General features: G+C 55.1%; 1 protein-coding gene across 50 annotated transcripts in view; it reads right to left on the bottom strand.

Moving 5' to 3' along the window:
- The window catches only part of NRXN2 (neurexin 2), a 117,142-nt gene that overhangs the window by 41,702 nt on the left and 60,115 nt on the right, over positions 1-15,325 (bottom strand). For 25 of the 50 annotated variants that reach the window (XM_077962193.1, XM_077962190.1, XM_077962196.1 and 22 more), the window contains 8 exons: positions 12,664-13,050; positions 12,245-12,448; positions 5,664-5,690; positions 4,002-4,121; positions 3,223-3,604; positions 2,413-2,603; positions 707-880; positions 192-311 (listed from right to left, as the gene is read on the bottom strand). In XM_077962193.1, coding sequence (XP_077818319.1) covers positions 192-311; positions 707-880; positions 2,413-2,603; positions 3,223-3,604; positions 4,002-4,121; positions 5,664-5,690; positions 12,245-12,448; positions 12,664-13,050 — 1,605 coding nt within the window. Of the gene's footprint in view, positions 1-191; positions 312-706; positions 881-2,412; positions 2,604-3,222; positions 3,608-4,001; positions 4,154-5,659; positions 5,691-12,228; positions 12,449-12,663; positions 13,051-15,325 lie in introns of all 50 variants that reach the window. The other 25 variants (XM_077962158.1, XM_077962162.1, XM_077962156.1 and 22 more) reach the window with 5 other exon arrangements.

Genomic DNA, 15,325 nt, shown 5'->3' with positions numbered 1-15,325 from the left:
TCCCAGGAGAAAGACCCTATGAGGGGACAGCAGGCCGCAGCTCCCCTGGGACTCTGCAGACAAGGGATGAGAAGGAAGCAAGCAACACAGCTCCTGAGTGCTCAGAGGCCCTCTTTCCTCCCTGGCAGCCCCTACAGCTGGGAATGGACCCTGGTCTCCCCAAACCATCCCCAGCCCTCCCAGGCACTCACGATCATTGCAGACAGGGCCTCCATAGGAAGTCATGGTGCAGTCGCAGGTGAAGCCATCCCACTGCTGCAAGCAGACGCCCTGGTTGGCACAGGACTCTTCAGTGCAGGTGGTGCTGGGGCCTGGAAGGGGCAGGAGAAAGGAACACCCCTGGCTCAGCCAAGCCCCCTCTCTCCCCAGGAGGTGCGGAAGCTTCAGAGTCAGGCAGAGAGGTCCTACTCTGAGTTCTGCCTGGCTGAAAGGGCCAAGTACTGATGAGAGGGATTGGGGCGGGCGGGTCAGGTCTGCGACGCTTGGCCTTGGACTGTGACAAGGGGCCAGGGTGTGAGACAACAGGGAGGGCAAGTGACCCTTCACACACCTGTATCCCTGCCCCAGAACTGTGGGGGCAAGCTCCCATAAGGCCTGAGAAGGAAGGCCCCTTTGCAGAGCAGAGGCTATCTGCCCTGGTCTGCCTCTGCAGCTGGCGGTCCTGTAGCCAGTAGGGCCACGCCTCACTCCTCCACCCTCCACTCACCATCACAGCCCCTCTCCACCTGCCCAATGCGGTGCAGGGCGTCGGCGATGAGGTCTGGGAGGCGTCCGTTGAGGTCCACTGAGGCCAGGCAGCCCTGAAAGCCATCCCGGGAGGCCACCAGCTTGGGCAGGTTGCTGAACATATTCTTGCTCAGACCGCCAATGTACAACTCCCCTGCAAAGGGAGTGGGGTCAACCAAGGCATCCAGGTTCCCATTCCCTTCCCAAGACAATGGCATCTGGCTGTCAGGCCCTCCCAGCCCTCTCGGGCTCTCTGCGTTCCATCCCAGATTCCAGGTCCTTAACAGAGATCCAGAGACCTGCACAACCCGCACCCTCCGACACCTCTTCCTTCTCCACTTTGCCATCTGCCTGCTCCCCTCCCAGAGAAGCCCAGATGCCTGGGAGAGTGGGGGCTGGGGGACAGCTGGAGGAACCTGCTCTGTGCTCTCTCCCACACATTTGATTCCAGTTCCGGCCCGTAATCAGGGCCTTTCATAGATGCGCAGCCCGATCCCCTCCACCCCCATTCCCTCCCTCCCAAAGTTTCCCATTCCCAGAACTCATTCAAGCCTTTCCCAACTCTTGGGCTGTATCCTAGGGAGTTCAAAGCCCAGATCCCTTCCTCCAACAACTAGGGCTTCGCCTTGGGACTCTGGGAAGTTCTCCGCAACACCTGATCCCCTGCCATAGAGCCTAACCCCTGGAATCCCTGGAAGCCCTGGCCAGCCCACAGCCCAGCTTCAGTCAAGACACTGGTCAGTCTGCTGCCCTGGCCACAGGCTCAGTACAACACAAGACCCACCAAGATAACCCCTGGGTTTGCTGGCACTTTGGATTCTCTGTGACACATCGCCCCCTTCTGAGAGCAAGGGGAATTCACAGCACTATGTCGGGAGATCTCACAGATCTCAGATTTGGGGGAGTGGGGCAGTTAATTCCATGGTCTCTGAGGACCCTCCCCAAGCTCTGACAGTTTGAGTCAGGCTGACGCCCAGGGGTTCCTATGGGGCTGAGGGCTACTTTGGGCATGTGCAAGAAGTAGATCACATTGCCCTCAGTAGGCTCTGGAGAAGCTGCATCTTTCCTGTCCCAATGCTCAGGCCTTAGCTCACCTTCCTCTTCCCTGATCTCTCAGTTCACCCATTCTGGGGGCAGTCAATGACCGCTTCAATGACCACTGAAGAGGCCCTGGGGAATGTGGCACCCTGATGTGACCCTGGGCACACCAGGGAAGCCTACGTCCAAAATATCCCTAAGCTAGCCCAGCCAATGCCCAAGACAGGTGACTCGGGGACTCTAGCTCCTGCTACGTCCTTCGCCCCATATTGTCTACCTTACCCAGGAGGATGCTAAGCTCCCTATTCTCACTCCAGCCCTCAACCAACATAGGCTTCTCAACCTTGGAGGCCCAGGAGGTCCTTGGAGGGCCTGGGCTACCTACTCCTAGCTCTGAAATGAGGCCACCAAGCACCCTGTGAGATGCATCCTGCAACCAGGCATTCAGTGGTGAGATGCAGACTCGCAAGAGAGCCAAGCAGAACTTGAACAGGAAAATGTCAGGCTGGACATAGTGGAGACAGGGAAAGAGAGGTAGAAACTAGGGGCAGGGAACCGAGGGAAGCAGCGTCCCAGGAATGGGTACTCTCACTGGGGTGAGGGGTATCTGGGCTAGGGCCAGGCCTTTTCCAGAGGCCCCAGCCCCACCTTTGAGATCGAGGTTTCGGGCGCCATTGGAGTGCTGCGTGACAGTGCGGGAGTCAATCTTGAGCGTGTGCACGTTGCCTGGGTCCCTGGACACCACCACGTTGTGCCACTGGTTGTCATTGACTGGTTTGTCTGAGTTCCCCTTCATCAAGGACGGGCCATTCCCCAGGTCAAACACGTAGTGGATGTACCTGCCCCACAGTAGGGAGGAGACACGGGGTCAGGGTGGGGGTGATGCTGGGAAGGTGGGGTGAGGAGAAGCTATGGCTGGCAGGGGTCCTAGGTGCCATGGAAAGAAGGGATTGAGAGGGAGACCCCAGAAGAGAGGGACCAAAACCAATGGCAAGAGTGCTATGGTGTGAGGTCCTGTCATGGGGAGAATGTAAGGAAGGAGGGCCACCAAGGAGCTGGCTCTTGTGACACAAGCTCAGAAGAGGAGCTAGAGGGGAGAGGTTTGTGGGCCAGCAGGGTCCTCTGGAGGCAGGGACTGGGCTGCTCTGGGGTGGGGTCCCCTAAGGCAACAGAGGGGCAAGACTGACTTCTGCCTGTAGAGAAGATGACAGTGGACAGAGAACAGATATAACTGGGAACTCTGGCAAGGAAGCAGCTCGGGAGTCAGCAGAGTGGAAGAGGGCGTGCTTCTCCATCTTGGCTGAAGAGGGAGCCTCTCAACTTATGGTTGGGGACCTGAATCTTGATTTGTGATCTAGGGGGATCGGACACCTCAGCCAGTAGCTGGGGGAGCTGTATGTGGTTCAGCAGGGGGCGGGGGCCACTTCCTTGACAGCCGTGCAATGCCCAGCCCCTCACCCCTTGACCAGCTCGATGACAATGAAGTCATTGCCGTTGCCCGAGTTGAACAGGAGAAGCCCATCAGGGGCCGTGGTCTTGAACTGGAAGAAGAGGTGCATGGAAGCATAGGCTTGGAGCGTAGCAAGGGCCAGGTAGCTGCTGCGACTCTTGAAAGTGACGGGATCGGCCACGATGGCACGCAGGCCAAAGCGAGCATTGAGCTCGCAGTAGGTGATGTCACCATCCTTGCACTGGTCCATGTAGGGCTGGCCGTTGAACACCAGCCCACTCAGGTGCCCGATGAAGTTGGAGGGCACCACGGAGATAAACCGCCGCTCTGTCATGATGCCCGTCTCAATGTTGTGGAACTCCAGCCGAGTATGGGCTCCTGCCATCTGTCCTGCTCAGGACAGGAGACCAAGATGAGGGGGACGGCTTTGGGGCAGGGCTGGGGCTTGGGTTCCCAGGAGCCCCCCCCCCCACAGGAGGGCCACCCATGAGTGACATGAGCAGAGATGTCCTCAGCTAGGCACTAGCAGTCGGCACAGCTCCAAGAGGAGTGGCAGGACTCGCCAGTCAAGAGCCAACAGGCTGCCAGGGGAATGCTGCCTGCAGGGAGTTGAAATCGTTTCTGGGGTCCTGATGCCCATAACATTCACCCCGAAGGAGAAATGGCAGAGGCAGCTCACCAGAACACCGCCCTAGGAACAGCAGCCCAGGCAGTGGTCACCAAGTACAACAGGGCCAAGCATAGGTCACTGGAGATGTGTCCACCTCCCTGGGCCCAGACCACCTACCCTCCACAGTCACGTTGTCCACAGACAGCTGCAGGCTCTTGCCACGCCGGACCACCCTCACCGTGTGCCACTCATTGTCATTGAGCTTGTGCCCCGCAAACAGCGTCTCGGGGCCTTTACCTGCGGCACCAAGGGGGGAGTGAGTAGGGCACCTATACATGCTCACAGCTGACTTCCTATATCACCTTGGACACACAGACAGCCTCCCCACCCCCGCACATGCCACATATGAACACATACATGACCAATGGCTCATATTTGGCCATACAACACACTCATGAATACAAGTACACACACTCATGGCCTCCCATCACAGCTGGAGTCCATGCACACGCAGAGCTTTTATATCCCAGTCATACATCCACTCTCAGGACTGCCCTTTGTGTGACTTTAGGAGGTGCCATGCACATAGAATATTAAGCGAATGGTGCCTCTAGAGTACTCTGAGGCCCTGCACACAGACACCCACACCTATGACCAACATACTCTTCCCCCAGATTGCTAAGGGCCTTCAGTGAGTGTGGCCAGAAGCTGTATTCCCAGTGTATAAACACAGACCTAAAACTCAAAACTTCACAGTACCCAAATGTAAATGCAAGCCCACAGCTTCAGCCTCCACGCACATACCAGCTCCTCCATCTACAACGGGACCCAATGGGACCTTTCTACATACACATGCCTGGTTAACGTCACACACCAGCTCACGCCACCATATGTACTGCCCATAAATATGCAGGATGGCCAGAGAGGGGAAGGTTCTAGTTCTTAGGAATTATGGCCATTGACTCAAGACCAGGCTTATCAGCTTCCAGAGTCTAAAACAAAACATACTTATCTTTCAAATGCTGCTGGACTTTGTAGCACTCCCTGGTCATCCCCGGGCCACCCAGTGCTCACTCCAGCACATACACAGCATGCCACGCACACATGAAGAGCAGGGTGCCCGTGCCCAGCACACACGGTCTCTGTGCCTGGGCCTACCACGTGCATGCGCTCGCCCACATGACCCCAAGCCACACCATGCAGAAACACCCTGAGACAGAGCATTGAGCCCAGGCGCACTGGGATGTCTGGAGATGTCCACCTGCTCACTCTCCATCTCACCCCTGCTGAAAGCCCTCACTGTCACCACAGAAAGAGCCCCCATTTGGCAGAAATTCACCCCAGTTGGCACAGGAACTGAGGAGAGCGCCCTTCACACTCTCATCCTCTTTCCCGCATACCTCGCCTTCCCCCTTGTGGCCAACTCTGGAGATGCAGCAGCTTATTCCAGCCCCTCTCAGGCTCCTGCCTGCCAGCCCTTAGGACCTCAGAGCATCCCGCCACAGGTGCTACCCAAGTCTCTGCCCCAGCCCTTGATTTCTACCTCCTCCCCACCCTCCTGCTGACTTGGGCAAAGGGTGTTCTTGTCTCTCCCTTCCTAGACCCAGTGAACATCCTGACTGCAGGCCCTCCCCCAGCTCTCCTTGGCTCTGCTTCATTTGGTCCCTCCTGCCTTCCACAACCACCCAACTCCACCCCACTGCCTGCACCCCTCCCCACACCCAAGGCCCAACCACCACTCGAGCCAGCTGTTCTTTCTCCTGGCCTCCCTCCCTAAATCCCAGCGTCCAGCATCCCAGTCCCCTTGGGTCTCTGCAGAAGAAGAGGGAAGCCACTTACTGGGTGCGCAGCCGACGCGCAGGCAGTCTGGGGGGGCCATGGGGCGGGCAGAGGGGAAGGGGAGACAAAAAGGTAAAACAAGTTTTTTTTTTTTTTACATCCTTCACAGGGAGGGGTGTCTGCGGGCGGGGTTCCCCCCAGGGCCACTTTCCGGGGACCACGCGTGCCCAGGTGCCCTCTTCCCTTCCTCAGTTAGACCCCTGTCCCTCCTGCCCCCAAGAGGGCTCCAACCCTCCCCAGAGCTGGAAGGCAGGGCAGTCAGATGATGGGAAGAGGGCTTGTGTCCCCCTTCTTAGAGGGGACTAGACCTCTATTGTCTGAGGGAGATGGGCACCTTGGGAATCCCAGTCGTACAGGGGATCAATGGGGGCTGAGGGCTTGACCAACCCCACATCTCCCCTGTCTTTGGGAGGGAGATGGATGGGGAGAGCCACAGTCCCTGCATCCCCTGCTCTGGGACGACTCCCTCCTCAGAGTCCAGGTGTGACTTGTCACTCCCTGTTCCCCTCTGGGCTCTGAGCTAAATGGAGGGGTCTGCCCCAGGGCCCCCTTCCCGAGGCCATACACCTCCCAAAGCCCCAGGGGCTAGCACCACCCCTACAGGAACCTTCCTTCCACCCCTTCCTATCGTGGGAAATGCCAGGCTGCCACTGGGGATGGATCAGGGGAGTCCTTCACCCTGAAGAGGACCTAGTATTAACCTGCTTTCCTAGTCAGCGGAGCCAAGGTGACATAGATGGAGACAGTGCAGCCCCCAAAATATGACTTCTCTGAGAACAAAAAGCAGTTGGGGACAAGTAGCCACCATAAGCAAAGTTTCCTGCCCCTGCTCTAGTACTGGCATTGCTATCCTCTGATTTCAGGACTGGGAAGGCCCTATGTGGTCAGAAAGCACGTGTCTACACAGAGCCAGCAGCCCAGGGCCCTAAAGCCTCTGGCCATCCCTCTGGTTAGACACATCTACCAAAGGTGGGAGCCAGTCACGTCTTGCAGAAGAAATAGTGGACCAGGGTCCTATGAAGTCCAGATTTAAGGCCCTCAGGATGCCTGCACCACTCCATCAAACCCCAAGCCTGACTCAGCCCAAGGGAGGGGCTGGCTGGAGCTGCAGAAATCCTTTACTGGGAATCAGGGGAGCTCAGTCCTCGTCTCCACCCTAACACTCACTCACTCACCGTGTGACCCTGGGCAAAGCACTTCTCTCCATGCCTCAGCTTCTCTGCATGTGAGCTGAGGGAATGGATAACAGTAGGATCCTGAGCAGGAAGTAGGCAGCAGGTGGACACTGGGTTGGCTTTGCCTTTCAGAGAGGGGCAGTCTCCCGGCCCTCGATTGACAGACCCAGTACCCTGGCCTCCTGTCACTCCACCCCAAACAGGCTCTGCCTACCCCACAGCCCAGGAAGCAAAGGGGGTGAGCAGCTGGCATCCCCTGGGCCCCTGAAGGTTCCTGCAGTGGAGGTAAACTGATGCCCCTGTGGCTTTGAGGGCCACGGCCCTTCGGCAGTACAGCTGAGCTCCACACGCGTTGTCAACCGCAGCAGAAGAGTGGAGGCGAGCAGCCAGGACCCTGGGCCACAGCCTGGCACCAAGGGAGGAGCAGAGGAGCAGAGAAAGGTCAAAGGGCCGACACAGAGGGAAGTGAGAAGTCTCAGTGAGAGGAAGGAGGTAGAGAGAGTACAGAGAGGAAAGAGGAAGAAAATGGAGCAGAGGAGGGAGCGGCAGCGCAGAGGGGACAGGGGAGGCTGGACAGAAGAGGAAGGGGAGGACGGTCAGGGTGAGGTGGAAGGGTGCCAGGCCCTGGAGTCAGGTCACAGGTGCCCTCTTGGGGCCAGCAGAGTCTTCACCAATGAAGGGTCCAAAAAAGAAAAAAGGGGAGGCTGGACGGGCAAGCAGGTCCCCTACTGGGGAAAAGGCCCAAAGAAGGAGCTTGATTCTTCCCCTTCCCCAGCAAAGGAGCACCAGGAATGGGGGGTCCATCTGTCCAGAGAAGAGGTGTCAGCTCCAGGCTTGCCCTTGCCGAGACTCCACCCTCAGAAGCACAGGCTTCAGTAGGGTTTGCAAGAGCAAACGACTTGAAGATGGGCACCCAGAGGGAAGACAGCCCCATCCAGAAGAAAGCCAGAGACTGAGAGCGAGCAGGAGAAACCCAGTCCCTTCAACATTCACATTCACCAAAGTTCAGGGGGGCACTAACTAGTAACCTGTTAACTAATGACCTGTGCCTCAAGTGCAGGGAATAGGCAGAAGTGAGTGGTCTTGGTGGCACAGACCCACGAAGGCCCTGGCTGGACACAGAGCAGGGTCGTAGTATGAACATGTTCTGGGGAGGTGAGACAAAACAGTCTGCATGGAAAGGAACTCAGGGGAAAGAACACCGGCTTCCCAGCCCTGCCTCACCTGGGTTCCTTCCCCACCCAGGCCCTATGGGTTGGAGACAGTGGGCCCAAGGCTCCCAGACATCTGTCTCAGAAGTGACATCACAGAGTGGCAGCATGCACTCTGTCATAGCCCTCCTTCAGAGCTGGCTCCCAGCAGCCCCCCTGACAATTATTGACCAGCCTCAGGTGGAAAGGCAATGCACCCTCCCATGACCCCAGGGATTAAAGGACTTTGGGATACAGTGTGTATTTAGCCTGATTTAAAACATGAACGAGAGTTAGATTTCTCTGTTTGATTCCAGGGGGCAGAACTAATGGGAATTTCACAACAAGTGGGAATTTCAGAAGGGCAGGATGACACTAAGAAAGAACCACTCAGTGATCAGAATGTCCATCTTGGAGGTGGGAGGTAGAAGGCCTCCTACTGGTGGGCAGTGCATGAGTGATTCACAGGGTGGGAAGGGATGTTGAAGGAGGTAACCCCCTTGCAACTCAGAGATTCTTTAATTACACCACACCCTTCATGTCAGCTGCACTGACAGCTGGGACCCCAGGGGCACATCTAGTAAAGGACAGTGCCCAGCCTGGCCTGTACTCTCCTCCCCTTCAGGGAGGGATGCAGGCCATGCTGGGATAGGGCAAAGAATCCAGGGGACTCCACCATCCTCTAGGGACAGAGATCAACTCCCCAACTCAGGGGCTACAGACAGCAGAGCTCAAGGAACTTGCTCAGTGTTTGCAAACATAGTGGGGGCTGAGGAGCCGCAGCAGGAGGCATGATAAGTTCCTTAGGATCCTCTGCCTGGAAAGAGGCAGCAGTGCCTTTTTGGCCCTCTCTTATCTAGCAAATATCCCATCTCTTGAGGCTAGGACTTAGCAATCCCACCAAGTGGTCACCCGCAGCCTCCACTCCCTCTTCAGGCCCAGCCCAGGGTCTGTTTCAATCCACTGAGTGCCTGTGGAGCTGCAGAGATGCCTCCTGGAGCAATAGCTTCCCTCTCTACAGGATAAGATCATGAGGCCAGAGACCAAGCCTCACCAGGCTTCTCTCTGTTCCCCAGTAGACAGTCCAGCCCAGGCCTGGGGCCTTGGTGTTGCTGCCGGTCTGTGAGGCCCTGCAAGTCCTGGGGAGTAAGCAATGGGGGACAGGAATGGGGCTCTTGAAGTGATTCACGAGGGCCAGGAGGCTGAAGGAGGTGATGCCTTGCGGCTCAGAGATTCTTTACACTGCACTCTTCATATCAGCTGCACTGACAGCTGGGACCCCATGGCACACCTAGTAGAGGACAACTCCAGTCTGTCCATGCTATGTGGAAGTGGCTCCCAGGCCTGGCTCCAAACTCAGGTCTCTATTCCAATACGGTTTTCCAAGAAGGCTGGGTGGGTCTCTACTATGGGCCTTGAATCTGCACAATGGTTTCAATGGTTTCATTCCCATTCTTCCATCTGAGCCTCAAAAGCTCCACAGACGTAGGCAGAGTGAAGATTCTTATCTCCATTTTAAAGATTAAAAAGAGAGAGAGAGAGAGACTCAGAGATGGGAAATGACTTACTCAACAGTAAAAGATACCAAGGTTAGGCTCCAAGTCTTCTGGCCCTGAGCCCAGAACTCTTCCCATCCCAACCCAAGGCTCGGTGGCTGGGTAGGGACCACCTGCATGTCCACAGTGCCTACACAGGAGGAATCTATAGACAGATGCGTTTGCACCAAGCTTTTGGTCGTGGATTGTCAGGAGCCATGCTAGAGATGGCATCTCAGCTCATACATGTCAGACGGGGGCAGGGGCACAGCCAGGGGTAAGAAATGGGTGGGAGGACAGTCCTGTTATCTGTCAGTCTGGGAAGCCTATTCTTAACATGATGTGTCTTCCAAGAGGCCACCTTGTTCTCTGACTTCTGAGCACTTATGTGGCACAGAGAGAAAAGTGCACCCATGGAGAGGAGAGGGTGGGTCCCAAGGGCCCACAGGATAGGTTTTCCTGACCAAAGACATTGTTTCCTGTCTAATCTTAAAAGACACAAGCTTCTTCCCAGGGGCCTAAGACAGTCCAAATAAGCAAAATGCATCTGCCTTCCCTGCAAATCTAAGGCCCCAGATTTTTCCTGCTGTGTCCCCAGCAAGCACAGAGACATGTGCTTAGATGCAGACAACACGCACATGCCTAGGCAAAGTGGGGGGGGGGAACTCACACTAGATACACAGATCTGGGCAGACTTGGAAGTATAGAGCCACTTATAGGGTTCTTGGCTGGGGCCATCCTCTTGACTAGAGTGTCTCCCAGCCTGCTTTCCCCTGCAGAGCTGCTGCACACCACCTGCTCTACAGGCTGTGATTGTGGTTAGAAACAGAGCTGAGGGGAACCCTTCAAACAACTCTGAGGCCCTGGCCACCTGCACATCTCCCCACCTCCAGTCCCCATCTCTCTCAGCAAATCTTTGTCCTAGGAATACAAAGGCCAGGTGGCCAAAAGGGGAAAAGGAAAGAACATAGTATAAATATATTTACAAGGCAATGGGTCCCCCAAAGGCCACAGTCTGTCCCACAAATGCCTTGGAGACCGATGTTAGGATGAGACTCCAGATAAGTATTTAAAAGTTCAAAGTTCGGCCGAGCACAGTGGCTCACACCTGTAACCCCAGCACTTTGGGAGGCCAAGGTGGGTGGATCACGAGGCCAGGAGTTCAAGACCAGCCTGGCCAAGATGGTGAAACCCCATCTCTACTAAAAATACAAAAATTAGCCAGGCGTGGTGGCAGGCACCTGTAATCTCAGCTACTTGGGAGGTTGAGGCAGAGAATCACTTGAACCCAGGAGCAGAGATTGCAATGAGCCCAGATCATGCCACTGCACTCCAACCTGGGCAAAAGAGTAAAACTCTGTCTCAAAAAAAAAAAAAAAAAAAAAGGTCAAAGCTCTGTATTCTCTCCAGTCGTGTATTCTAACCTGCTCAGAAGAGCCCTACTTCCCCTCTAGGTCCAGGACATAACAGGTGACCCTATGTTATGGCCTGCAAACTTCCAATATGGCAGGTGCTACACCTTTATAAGCTTCTAGAGGCCAGTCTGAAATGGACAGATTTGACCTCAGCCTGAACAGCTTAGGACCTCCCATTTCCAGGGTTCCCCTGTTCTGAAAGCTCCAAAAGGGTGGGGACTGCTTATTAACTGCTGTAGCCCCTGGCTTGAAACATACCTAGCATTTATATGGTGTCCCATAAATAGCTGAATGAGTGAACCTGCTGTTTTCTTTTTGCCCCGACTAGGAGAGCTGAAGCCCATGAGGAGAACCTAACAGGCTCATGGTCTGGCCCTCATGGACACCCCAGGGACTGCCAGGTGAAGTGGAGTCAAGGCCTGCTCTCAATCCTAGGCATGGGTGGAGACACGAGTCAGCATGAGTGGCCTGAGGGGGAGGGTCAGCAGCCCTGTCCGAGGCAATGGGAAAAGCACTGAACTTTAAGGCAAATGACCCAGGTTGAGTCCTGGATCCTCCCTCTGCCTTCACTAGCTTTGTAATGTTGAACAAGTCAATATATGAATTTCATAATCTATAAAACAGGGACAGTAATGCTTGTTTGGTGATCTAGTATCTTCACAGGACAGCCATGAGGCTCAAATGTGAGAGCCCATGGCACTAGAAAGGGGAAGATGCACGTCTGTGTGTCCAGTGTACACATATGCGCCTCCACACGCCAACACACAGACTGCTGTTTAGACTGAGCAGAGCAGTGGGGGGCAGCTGCGTGCAGAGACCAGGCCTTCCTCATCTCTGTATCTGCTACCACACTGAGCTCAGGCTTAGCATCCAGTAGGCATCAGCAAGTGCTTCTCAAATGAATGAACCAATGAATGAGTAAGTGGATGCGCCACTGACCAAAATGAGCTGTGTCATCCATGTGTGTGCAGGACAGATGCTGCCAAGATCCACATGAGTGACCTAGGAGGACAATTAGCATACCCCAGACACTCTGAGTCTTGCCCTTCACAGTGTCATCGAGCATGGAGTCATCACCCTACACTGTGCATCCTCACCAGGGACAGAGCTCTCAGGGTCTCTGACCCAAGCTGGCACCTCCCCACCCCCAAACTCTGCTGAGGGCACCTCTTGCTGGTGCCACCTCCAGCTTCTCCAGACAGAGGCAGGTGTGGGTCAGAGACAAGGCCAGGTGAGGGGTCAGGAAGCACAGGGCAGGATGGTTACCGAGGTTGACAGTGAGCTTCATCTGCCCCCCATCCAGCTCCAGGCGCAGGGTGTCGGCAGACTCCCTGGAAGTGGTGGCCATCATGAGTCCGTAGGCCCGCTGGGACATGAAACGCAGGGACACATCTTCTGCCTCCGTGTGCATGGCGTTAGGCAGCATGATCTTCATGTACATGGAGCCATCGTAGCTCAGGACCGTGGCCTCTGCCCCACAGGAGTCGGGGAAGAGGGAAGGGGAAAACAGGCAGAGGCCAGGGGAGGGAAAAGACCAGAGAATCATTACAAGGGTGACAAGCCTAAGGCAGGTCTATGAGAGGATATCCTAGGAGGAGGTGGCACAGGGATGGAAAGTAGGAGTTACCCTGAGAAGGAGCACAGGGATGGGAAGCAGGGACACCCAGGATGAAGACCAGCCTCACCTCTCTCACAGACCCGCCCAAGAAAGCCGGTCCCAATGCAGTCACAGACGAAGCGGTTCCAGCCTTCTCGACAGATGCCCCCATTGCGACAGGGGGCAGATGCACACTGCTTCAGCGTCTCCCGGGAGCAGAAGGGGGCGACGCCCACAGCCCCCTGAGCCTCGGCCAGGCCCCGGAGGTCTCGGCTACGCCCATCTATGAAGAGGTCCCGCACACAGCCCACGTAGCCTGCCCGGAGTGCTGCTGTCCACACCTCTGGGGGTAGGGGCAGGTCCACCCGGCCCCCCTCAGGGAGACCGCCCAGGTACAGCTCACTCTCCAGGTCCAGAATCTCGCTGTCCCCAGTTGCCAAGAATGGTGTGCTGCGACTATTCACTGAGATGGAGCCTGGGAATCAAGGGAAGGCAGGATGGAGAAAAGCCACAGGACAGAAAGGGACATCCTGACTCTGCCAAGGAGGCCCCCACCAAGTATGGGCCCCTCCACTTTGTGCCCTGCAGCAGGCTCAGGAGGATGAGCAGCAGTCCTGGGCTGGAAGCTCAGCCTCACTCACTGCAAAAACTGCTTAACAAAGGCCCCCAGGCTCAGAGGCTCCTGTGATGCAGCCCCAGCCCAGCTGCAGAATGCTGTGGGCCTCCGTCCATACCCTCCTCCCCACCTCAGTGAGTCCTCAGAAGATATGCAGGAAGTGAGCATGCCCAAATCTTGAGCTCAGAAAGGGTTGGATCATTCACTGGGTCATTCCTGCCAGCTAGTTTCTTAGACTGGGAACCGGAAGCAGAGAACCTTAAGGAACAGAAGGGGCTGAAAGATCTTTAATCCAAGGGAGTTTTTTCCCCCAACAAACATTTATTGAGCTTTTATGACTAGATGCCAGGCACCTAGCACTTTAAATATATTATATCACTTAAGTCTCATAATAACTCTACGAAATTGGTCCTTTATGATCCCATTTTGAAATGGTAGATGAGGCTTGCAGAGACTGGGGAACAGTGCCAAAGCGCCACAGTGGGGAAGGAACACAGCCAAAGTACGGTCCCAGCAGCAAGAACTCAGAGCCTGTACTCTCCACCCCTCAGACAAGAGCCCACTCTGCAGCCAGCAAGGCACACGAGCAGATTGGCTCCAGGGCCTGTGGGGCAGGACAGCAGTGAGGAGAAAGGAGGCAGGCACAGAATTTTTAGGTAGAAGAGTTCTTCAGAAATAGAGGGTGCTTGGCCGGGTATGGTGGTTCACGCCTGTAATCCCAGCACTTTGGGAGGTCGAGGCGGATGGATCACTTGAGGTCAGGAGTTCAAGACCAGCCTGGCCAACATGGTGAAACTCCATCTCTACTGAAAAAAAAAAAAAAAAAAAATTAGCCGGGCATGGTGGTGCAAACCTGTAGTCCAAGCTACTCGGGAGACTGAGGCAGGAGAATCACTTGAACCCGGGAGGCAGAGGCTGCAGTGAGCCGAGATCATGCCACTGCACTCCAGCCTAGGAGACAGAGCGAGACTCCATCTCAAAAAAGAAGAAAGAAGAAAGAAGAAGAAGAAGTAGTAGTAGTAGTAGTAGTAGTAGTAGTAGTAGTAGTAGTAGTAGTACTAGGTGATTATCTTAGAAAAAAGACTTGGGATCAGGTGGGAGTTCCAGAGCCTTTACTGAGACCTTAAGCTGCAGAAACCTCTACATTAGAAATTTTATTCTACTTGTATTTTTTTTTTTTTTTTTTTTTTTTTGAGACAGAGTCTCGCTCTGTCACCCAGGCTGGAGTGCAGTGGCCGGATCTCAGCTCACTGCAAGCTCCGCCTCCCAGGTTCACGCCATTCTCCGGCCTCAGCCTCCCGAGTAGCTGGGACTACAGGCGCCCGCCACCTCGCCCGGCTAGTTTTTTGTATTTCTTAATAGAGACGGGGTTTCACCGTGTTAGCCAGGATGGTCTCGATCTCCTGACCTCGTGATCCGCCCGTCTCGGCCTCCCAAAGTGCTGGGATTACAGGCTTGAGCCACCGCGCCCGGCCTCTACTTGTATTTTTTAATTCCTTCTTCTGTCCTTTTCCAAGTTTGGAAGAACTGTTTAAAAGGGGTTGGGGTGGGAGTTGAGTTCAATCTCTCTCCTCACTGCAAGACCCCATTGCAGTCATCTTAGTTAGAAAAAAAAAAAAAAAGACTGCCTAACTTCATGGGATTAAAGACAGGTTAGGAGGGTTTGGGTCTGCATGAGACCTGAATTTGGCAGGGAGCTTTGGGAGGAGAATCGGTGTGAGCATAGGGTGGGAAACCAAGAGGGAAGAACAGGGACCTCCTCTACAGACACATGCCCTCATTCAGGGCATGTTCTTCTTCTTTGCTCAAAACCTCACCTGAGGCCGGGCGCAGCGGCTCACACCTGTAATCCTAGCACTTTGGGAGGCCGAGGCAGGCGGATCACCTGAGGTCAGGAGTTCAAGACCAGCCTGGCAACATGGTGAAACCCCATCTCTACTAAAAATACAAAATTTAGCCGGGCATGGTGGGCACCTGTAATCCCAGCTACTCAAGAGGCTGAGGCAAGAGAATCACTTGAACCCGGGAGGCGGAGGTTGCAGTGAGCTGAGATCATGTCACTACACTCCAGCCTGGCAGCCTGGGCGACAAGAGCAAAACTCTGACTCAAGAAAAAGCAAAAACAAACAAACAA

The sequence above is a fragment of the Macaca mulatta genome, chromosome 14 (genome assembly GCF_049350105.2).
Source record: "Macaca mulatta isolate MMU2019108-1 chromosome 14, T2T-MMU8v2.0, whole genome shotgun sequence".
Lineage (NCBI taxonomy): Eukaryota > Metazoa > Chordata > Mammalia > Primates > Cercopithecidae > Macaca > Macaca mulatta.
The sequence above is the reverse complement of the archived record's forward strand: the minus strand, read 5'-3'. Positions and strand labels throughout refer to the sequence as shown.